This window comes from Silene latifolia, chromosome 1, assembly GCF_048544455.1.
Source record: "Silene latifolia isolate original U9 population chromosome 1, ASM4854445v1, whole genome shotgun sequence".
NCBI classification, from domain to species: Eukaryota; Viridiplantae; Streptophyta; class Magnoliopsida; order Caryophyllales; family Caryophyllaceae; genus Silene; species Silene latifolia.
This window is the reverse complement of record NC_133526.1, coordinates 50,539,330-50,549,217: the sequence shown is the minus strand read 5'-3', so window position 1 is coordinate 50,549,217 and position 9,888 is coordinate 50,539,330. Positions and strand designations below refer to the sequence as shown.

At 36.4% G+C, this 9,888-nt stretch overlaps 1 protein-coding gene across 1 annotated transcript; it reads right to left on the bottom strand.

Annotated features, from left to right (window-relative positions):
* Positions 1-5,022: 5,022 nt before the first annotated feature.
* Positions 5,023-9,888, bottom strand: LOC141605315 (uncharacterized). Its single transcript, XM_074424027.1, has 2 exons — positions 9,007-9,888; positions 5,023-5,624 (listed from the first exon to the last, which is right to left on the bottom strand). The coding sequence occupies exons 1-2, from the start codon at positions 9,348-9,350 to the stop codon at positions 5,393-5,395; spliced, it is 576 nt and encodes a 191-aa protein (XP_074280128.1). The 5' UTR covers positions 9,351-9,888; the 3' UTR covers positions 5,023-5,392.

Here is a 9,888-nt window from a genome sequence, read left to right as displayed (position 1 = left end):
GTTTTGCCTTTTCTTACCCATTACCTCACTTTTCCATACTTTTGTAAGCCCTCGGCTGTGACAGTACCTTGTTGGTTGGAATGTATGTGTATGGTAGCTAGAATTGTCTATTATATTAGCTGCATGCATGTTTATGTGGGTCGTAGTTAGGTGAGCGACTATTTTTCTTCTTCTCTTACAATTCATATGCTTACCCTTTGCTTCATGAGAGAAGAGTGACCCGTGAGAGTCCCTTATCAAAAGTCTTGCAAGGTCGACAATTCAACTTTATTATGAACATCTTATAACTCGTTTGCATTTGACAGTTCTGCTATAAGTATTAGTTGCTTGCATTAAATTGGGTTAAGTGGGCATTTGTAGCTAGCTCTGAGTTTTTATTCCGTTCCATTAGTTAGTTTCATATAGTTTGCTTGGGGACAAGTAAAGGTTTGGTTTGGGGAGATTTGATACGTGCATTTTATTTAGTCTTTTTAAGCCTCTTATGCACGTATTTCTATGCGGTTCCTGTAGTTTTATACTACGAAATGTCCCGAATATTCTACTTTGGTTTGTTTGGCTTTAATTGCAAGAATGGACCTAAAAGTAGCGGAATTGCGCCTTTTACTGTCCCTTTAGCTTGCATTTAGGAGATGAGTGGATTTGGAGCGGAAATACTACTACCTTGGGATGCATGAAGTCATCTTGGAAATAATTCAACATCCAAATGAGCTGTTGCAGTGGTAGTTGATCGATCGAGAGCTTTTGCTGGCCATGTCACTCGATCGAAAGCCTAAGGACGATGAACAGTCCTCGATCGAACACCTTCTTTGTTCGATCGAGAGGTGCTTAATTGGAGGTCCTCGATCGAGTAACTTAAGTGCTCGATCGAGAGGTTTTTGCATGAAGTTGTTCGATCGAGCAATTTCAATGTGCTCGATCCAGTACTTTGAGGTCTGACGTGGGATTTTCTTGCATAAACTTATCTACTAGATATTTTAAGTTATATATTAGGTTAATAAAGTATCTCTCCTATAAATAGGAGAGACTAAATTAGGTTTAGGCATCTTTTTACTTTTCATTCGGCACTAGTTCGACGATTGCTTTGCTTCTCTTTTTCGAATCTCAAACTTTTGTAATTCTTTTCTCTCTTTTATTCAAAGTATTATTTCTCTTTTATCATCTTTATACCATGCTTAGTATTGTTTTATCTTTTGTTCTTCTTTTATTTACATTTATGCGTGGCTAATTCTCTAATGCTAGGATTAGGGGAACTATGGTAGTATAACGATGATGTGATAATTTGGTTTAGGAGGTTTTGTTGTGAGAATTGATTCATTAGCAATATAATTGTAATTATTAGGTTGAATGCATGCAACTGAGGTAATTAAACTGGTTAAATTCAGACCTAGATCGAAAGATTGGAATGAATAGACCTGTTATGAACAATAGACTACACTAACGAGGGCGAAAGCTAAGTTAGTAGTATTGTAGGGCGGATAGCGGACCGAAAGGACCTTTCTTTTACCCTTCTCACATCAGACCGATTGACCTACCTTTAGCTGAGTTGTGTAATATCATTGTGAACCGACATCCTGACATATTTCTCTCTATCTGATTAATCTCCTATTTCAATCCCTGCTTTTATTTCAGTTCATTAGTTTAGTTCAAACAATTCAAACACCCCCAATTTCTTACCGTGACGGACTAGAATAACAAGTAGGTATAATAGCCTCCCTGTGGAGTACGATACCCGACTTACCTCTGCTATATTAGTTAGAGCCACTTTGTTTATTTTTGATAGGGTTGCGACAGCTGTGTCACCCCTCCCGTCTCTTAATCGTGCTTACCATCTAGTTCTTCAAGAGCGATGAACGATTTCAGGTCGGTGATTCTGCTGCTGCTACCGACCCTACTGACGTCGTGGCTTTCGCTATTCGTCGTGACTCTAGTTCTTCTTCTATACCAGATTGGCGTGCACTTCGTGAGCAAGAGCGGCAGGAGCGACGAAAGCTCAATTTCTATGTGGGTGGAGACTTAAACGTCTTATATATTGATTCTGGTTATAAAAGTAATCAAGTCTCTTGTTAAAGCGAAGAAATCTAATTTCTTTCTCTTTGAAATTTTAATTAAAATTCTTCAAAATTTGTTCAAGGTGATACCTAAATTCATTTATTTGGAGTTCGAAAAACTTAACGTTCTCCAGATCTTGAAATTGACGGATAATTTTCCGTTTTATTGATATTTGTTAGGTTCGATTAGTGTTCCTGCAAATTAACTCATATTCGACAAGTCCGAAAAACTTAACTTCTTGTCCGAAGAAATTTTGACGAGTCTTATACTTGTTTATTACCTATCTTTGAAGACGAAGTAGATTAATGAAGATCGAAGAAGATGAATATTGAATATTTCATTTTTTTTATATTCTATTTTCTATTTCTCCAATCGTAAAGTTCGTACTATGTACTGTCTTTACGATTGCGGGAGGGTATTAGGATATTAGGCCCATTAGGGACGGCTATCGTCTAGGGTTTATGCTAGTAAGCTTTATTATATATAAAGCAATGTATTGAATCAGAATAACATCATCAATACTAACATTTCTTTATGCAATTCTCTTCCCTCTATAATCCTAACCATAATCAATAAAATGTTTTCTTTTTTCGGTCTCGACTTCGTTTAAATGTTTTCTGGTATTATTATTGGTGTAACGGGACGCATTGACATTTTATTGTAGAGAAGTTTTGAGCCAAAGTATATTCACTACAACACATCCTAATACATCAGAAGTAGGGATGTCAATGGGTAGGGTGTAGGTAAGGTCCACCCAGACCCGGACCCGAGATTTTCCCTTTGGACCCGTACCCGACCCAGACTCGCAAGGGTATAAAATTTGAGGACCCATACCCGGACCCTATGGGTAAGGGTCGGGTCCGGTTCTACCCGTGGGTCCGAGTTTCAACCACTTTAATAGCAGGATTAACAGCTATGGGGTCTATAATATTAAAAAAAGAAATTCATACTACTTTAACATTATGGGTTTATTAAACTCTATTGTACACTACCAAATCCAATATACATACCAAAAAGATTAAAAAAGACAAAGAAGACCTAAATTAATTTTACCTCCAAATACATGTGAAATAATCAAACTCGGAACCCTAAAATCAATACCGTACTTGATAGCCGTCTCCATCTGACCGTCGCTGGCTGCCGTTAATGTTGGTTGTCGGTCGCTGTCTATTAGTATCAGTGCTGTGGTGGTAGTTTCCTTGTGTCAGTGGTGGAGTGGTGGTATTGTTAGAAGAGTTTGGTTGAGTTTTATCACTTTATAGGATGAGGGAAGAGAAAGAGATTTTAGTTGCTTTGGCTTCTATGATCTCCTAGTATGAATTCAAAAAAGTTGTGATTTTTTTTTTTTTTTTTTTTTTAATAAAGAGTCTAAGGGTCGGGTATGAGTCTCATAACTTAACCAGGACCAAAATATTTTCTTACACCATACCCGCCCATATCCATTTGGGTCGAAAAAGGCAAATACCCGATTAATTAGGATCCGACCTCGGGGATCGGGGTCCCCCAACTCACTGCCATCCCTAGTCAGAAGACATGAGTAAACGGACCTTGTATTTTTGAGCCATATCTTTATCCTTGTAGATTCACCAATCACCTGTAATATACTCCAAGGTAAATATAATGATAACCGAGATTTAAACTCATTTCTCTTGACGCGATTTTTATACAATTCACAGCTCAAATCGTTTATCAGCAAAGATCTAAACTCGTGTCTTGTACAATTCACGACTTAGAGTCAATCATTGATCAGCAAAGACGACAACCACTGGAGATGTCATTAACAAAATTAAACGCGAAAGTGACAATTTGCACCCTTAATTTTGTTCAATAGTTAAATTAGGCCCCTTAATTTTCAATTGTAGCAATCAAGCCTCATAACTCTAACAAAAAGTTGTAAACATTTCTCAAAATATGGATATTCTGATTTCTGAAATGCTTGAATCCGCTTACATCCCCCCTACTACTAAGAGAATAAAATTCTCTTAGTATTTTCCCGCCCAAGTGTTTTTCCACTTTGATGGGCCTGTCTTATGGATTGTAAACAAAGACAAAGACGTTAAGTTGCGCGCCGACTTAAACTAATTGATTTTTAGGCATCATTACTAAAATTCTAACGTGATAATTCTTGTAATCTTATACATGAAAATAAATTATGATTTGACTTTTCTAATTATACAATCCTATATGGAAACAAATTATAATTTGCCCCACAAATTATGCAATGCTAACAATATTATTTCGAAAATCTCAAGTCACAATATCTCGAATGACAATAAATTACCCCCAATATACAATATCTCATATCAATTCATCAGAGATAAAATCCGAAAAAATAACATCATATCATTTACCCCTAATATATTATGCAATCTTTACAACATATCAATCCCCCTTACTACTAAGAAAATAAAACTCTTAATAGGTTTTCCGCCTAAATTGCATAATCCTCATATGGGCCTATTTATTTGGATATTAAATCATTGGGAATGGGAATGAGAATGGATAACAGCCCACTAAATTGTAGTTAAACGTACATCCCACTATATCATGATAATCTAGGGTATTATTAGACAATCTCCATAATTACGCACTAAAATTATTATGTAATCATCTCCATAATTATCATCCTTCATTTGTTAGTACATATTTGATCCGATGATATAAATCTCACGAGATTTATGTCTTTAATGAATATGATAATATAATATTTATTTTTTGAATAAAGTTGACAAAGTAATTCAAGTAAAATTCATTAATTTATTCGGATTAAAAGTGTCGACTTTCCTATTTTATTTATTTTAATAGTAAAATTTTATCAATATGATCCCCAAGAAACTGAAAATGAGTTGAATCTAATACTTTAAATGCAAACATATCTAGCAATTACATCTAAAAATTACCGTGCTGTAGCACGGGGTCTATACTAGTTAATTAATACAACCCTTTGAAAAAAGAATAAAGGAAAACAGAAGAGATTGAAAGCTAGCAGCAGCATTTACATTCTTGGATAAGAATGACATCTATTCATAAATACACCATAACTTACACTTTGGTTCTCTCCGATAGAACCCAACCGTACTACTACGCCACTACTCTTGCATATCCAACCATGACCTAAACAATAAATCGCACAAAGGTACAACATGATACTACAACACTTCCCTTAAACTTCTCGGGCCTCTAACCAACGATATAAACAAACATTAGCCTAATGCTACATTGCTACAAGTCTACATGATTATCTTAACGCAAACGGAGATTTTCGGGGTTTCTTAAATATATGCTCGGTTTCTAGAAGAAACATTGTTGCATTTGACTCCGCTAAGGCTTTTGTACATAAATCTCACGAGGGAACGTTGAAGTGAAAGAGCCAGGAGATGACAAAGGCAAACACCATGCATGCCAGCAGGAAATTCAAGAACTTATGTCCTTGCCAGAAATGCCGGGTTTCAGCTGGATGAGGGGCCACAGCTGCTGTTGATGTAGTATCGTTAGCCTCGTTCCATTGCTCCATCAGTTCAACTTCATTCACTCCGACTACATTTCCAGCTGTTGAGCCACAGATTTCACAGGTTCTGCATTTTATCAATGGAGAAAGAGGTTTAGATATGCACGGCAATTATAAAGTGTGCTCAACAAAAAGAGAAGACAAGTGGAAACCATACAACAGATAAAATCAGAGAAAATAGCAAAGCCAGGAACCGGATTTTCACATTGACATACGAAGCAGGCACATGAGTAGTCAAACCTATGGCATACTCATAAGTCATAACTAATCAGGAGAGCTTTCTCAGATTAAACTCTCCATATCAACATAAATCCGATAGAACAACAAAATAAATTTTATAGAAGTGCATATCGAAGTACATATCACTAATAAACAGAAAAAAAAAGGGAGCAAGGGGAAAAAACGCATTTTGGAGTAGCCATAGGACAGAGAGATGCTAGCGTTTCTAGAACACTAATTCGGTGAGATGACCACGCTATCCTAGTAAGGACAAACACTAACCTTTTGTTTTGATACAAATAAGGGAAGGGGTCATGTTCCCTCCAAATTATTTCTCTGTTGAAAAGAAATTAATTTGTCCTGATTTAAATGGTTACTACATCGATTATTCTGCTTCCATTCATTTTCCTAAAACTCAACAATCTAACTAAACAATGTAAAATGTTCGCCTCCCTTTCCCTCCAATTTCCTTCATTCAAAAGGCCTCAGAAGTGACACCTTCCTCATTATACTAGTCTTCCATCCAAACAACCGGGGAAGTGGTGATTGACCCCCATAACTTTGTGCAATTGTGAAATTAACCCCCACAACTTTCAAATGGAGTAACTTGGCCCCATAGAGAAACAAAATGACCAGGACGGAGGGAATACTATAAATATACTGCAATATTGATAAAGAAACTTTAGATGCTAGAGCCTAGATTCCTACATATTACGCACATTTCTATGTCAAATAGAACTTTCACATGGGTAAAAATACAAAAAGCTATACAAAAAGGATGAAATGTGGGGAAGTGACATCCAAAGAAACAATTGGCAGAAGAATACATCTCAAATAAAAAGATGAACATCTCAAAACAAACACAAAAATTCCTCCTACAAAATCATGGTTATATTCAGACAAAAATGCACAGTCAAGGTCCCCAAACAAGTTGTTGCTAACTTAAATCCATCAAACTTTCAAACACGAAATTGACAGCCAGGTCATACTTTGTTGGGAAACTTGGTTGGGATGCGGTAAGTTCAAAATTATAGAATCGTCTTCTCTGAATCTTAACACACATTTCAGCTAATTAATGTATTAAGATAGATAAATAGTTTAAACTGCGACTGTCCTGGCAATGCAGTTCCACACATCACTATGATGGTACCGTAGTACTGTCAACATAAATTTACATTTTAAAGTATATAATTCAAAGTAGTTGTATATCACCTTATGTACCAAGACCAGTACAATTATTTTGAAGCTTCAATGAACACACGGAAATACGATGAGACCTAAAATTTTACTTCACTTCCAAAATAGTTAGATTAGGGTTAACATACTAACAGATCCAATATTTCAACTGATGAACTGAATCGATTTCAAAGTGGTAAAGTCATATAACAGACTAGAAGAGCACTCAGTAAACCTTTCTTCGAGAATTAAAAGACATGTTAAAAGTATTTCTCAACAAAATCTCATTTCAAAGCTCATCAATGTATCAAACATCCTATCAGTTATCACAAACAAACACAGCATTATGACTCCATGTTCTCGTTTTGATCATTCACTAAGACCCTGCTCACTCAAGCAGGGTAAGCCATTTCCTCTAATTATGGTTTGTAGTCATGATATTAGAAGTGACTGATTCACATGCTAGTGCCCCAAAAATCATTGCATGCTTGTGAAAAGTGGAAACAGCCCAACAAAATATGCCACTTCTACTTACACCTTCCACCAGAAAACACTATGTGCCCGTAGCTTTCTTCTGTCACTTCTCTCAGATCAATGAAGTTCACAAGTACTTCGTAAGAGGGAAATTGAAGAAGGATATTCCTAAATACAAATGACTGTATTCGTCACTTGACCATGTAGTTCAGCCATTAACATCCTGAGGATATAGGTATGCTAAAGATAGACCGAGAAGATATTGAAAAGGATACCTTCCACAATTCATGAGAAGATATAGATAGATCAAAACATAACAAAATACCTAGCCCCAAAAAGTGAGCTAATCTACTAAATTGGGGAACAAGTGCACTGATCAACGATGTAAAATAGACTACTGAAAATTAATTGAGATAATTGAATTTAGACGTAATGAACTTAGGACGAGAATCGAACAAAATTGGATAAACTAACTAACAAAGCACCATAGTCATTTCAACTTTGGTTTTCTTTAAATGATTCCTTCATTCAATTAACACCACTTTATTTCTTTTCAAAATTTCCATCTTTTCACCAACAAACTAAAACTCTATCTCACCCTAACTTTACACTATCACTGTCCCTTTCAGATAACTTGACAAATACAATTTCTGCTTTTCCAAAACAAACATACAACAGAGTTACAGAAGGCATCCAAGATGAGTCAGACCACTCATGAAAAAGATCCAAGCTAGGGACCATTTCGACACCAAGACGGGAATGATTCAGTGTTTAGGGATCTCACCAATCAGATTACCATTACAACGATAATGGCACCATTAAATTGTCAAATTACACACCATAAGCTTATCACTCGTTAATGGAGTACCTAAATAAAACGTATTCTCCACCGAAAAAGACAACAACTTTGGACCAATCAAGACTAAAATCGTTAGGGTAGATGCAGTGAATATCACAGACTAACAAAATTCCGACACGAAGATTGGTAAGATCAGTGTATTATTGATCTAAAGATTGAGAAATACCCATTACCACCATAATGTTAAATTACATACCATAAGCTTTATCACTAATCAATGGAGCACATTAACAAAACGTCTTTTCCACTCAAAAAGACAACTACTTTGGACCAACCCAACACTAAATTCCTGAGGGTAGATGCAATAAACATCAAAGATTAAACATTTCAACAAACAAAGACTAAAAAAGCAACAACCACCATTTAAATATCACATAAAAACAATTTACATTTAAACCTTGAAGCTTGCAGAAGTGCAGGAGTTGAGAGGTCTCGGGTTTGACTACCAGTTGGGGCGATGATCATTTGACCACTGCAGCCCCCGAAAGGGGTGGCTTACATGTTCCATATGGTGGTGCGGGAATGCATGGGCCCGGGGGATTCAACCCCTCAAAAAAAAAAAAAAAAAAAAAATAAACTACAACATTACCCCCATTACCCCAGTGTCTGGAGGACTCCCATAATTTCAGGTAAAGGGTTGGATCGGATGTATACAGCCTTACCCCGTGTTAGCAACAAGCGAATGACAAAAGTAAAGAAACATAAAATAAAGAATACATACTTGTTACCACGAATTTTAAACCAAGCTTCAGCACAATGTTTATGAGCAGCAGCTAAATCACCTTTACAAGAACACCCTAATTCAATCGGAAACCCGGATTCAAGATTCGACCCATCTTGACATATTCTACAATCTCTCTCAACTTTTGATAAATGCACACTCGCTTTCCCACTTTCCACCACCACCGCATCACAACCTTCATCCTCCACTGAACATTCCTTTGAACTTACGGTTTCCTCGTCGGAGCTCCGACCACTTTCCCGCAAATACTCGTCGGAGCTCCGGCGAGCTGGGTTTATTATTATTCCTTGTTCTATATCACCGTGGTTTTCAAGTGTTGCCATTATTTTCACAAAAAACGGTTTTACACAATTATTATTGTTAAATAAGTTGGACCGACTCCCATATAAGGGTGGTTTTACAATGTTTTATTGTAAAATTGTTTTACCAAAGAGTTGCTGCTCTTTTGTTCATGCCCAATAGAATGTAGGTGGGTATGTGGGATTTGAGCAACATGGGTTGTTTTGAAATGAAGATTTGGGAAATGGGTTTGATTAAGTTGAGGTTAAGAAGGAATAAGTAGAGGTAACTGAGAGTAATAAAGTAACAACGCCATGGATGAGTAGGTGAAAGAGAAGAGAAAAGTGGGGATGGTGAGAGAAGTGAGAAGAACAAGAAGTAAGGTTGGTTTTATATATACATAAATACGGAGTAAGAAAGAATATAGGATTAAACCGATTAAGATAAATAATTGAGAGTTAAATTAAGTTTGGTTGCATTTACTCTTTTTAAATAAGATTTGTGTAAGCTGCTTTTTATGAAGGTTGCCATTTCGGCCTATCATTCCCAAGAAGACGGAGGAAAGAGAAATGGGGATACGAG

Bases quoted from the DNA above. Each gene is read 5' to 3' on its own strand.
- LOC141605315 (XM_074424027.1), bottom strand. From the start codon at position 9,350: ATGGCAACACTTGAAAACCACGGTGATATAGAACAAGGAATAATAATA. The intron at 5,625-9,006 runs GTATGTATTCTT...GATAAAATGCAG, and splicing joins TTTAAAATTCGTGGTAACAA to AACCTGTGAAATCTGTGGCT.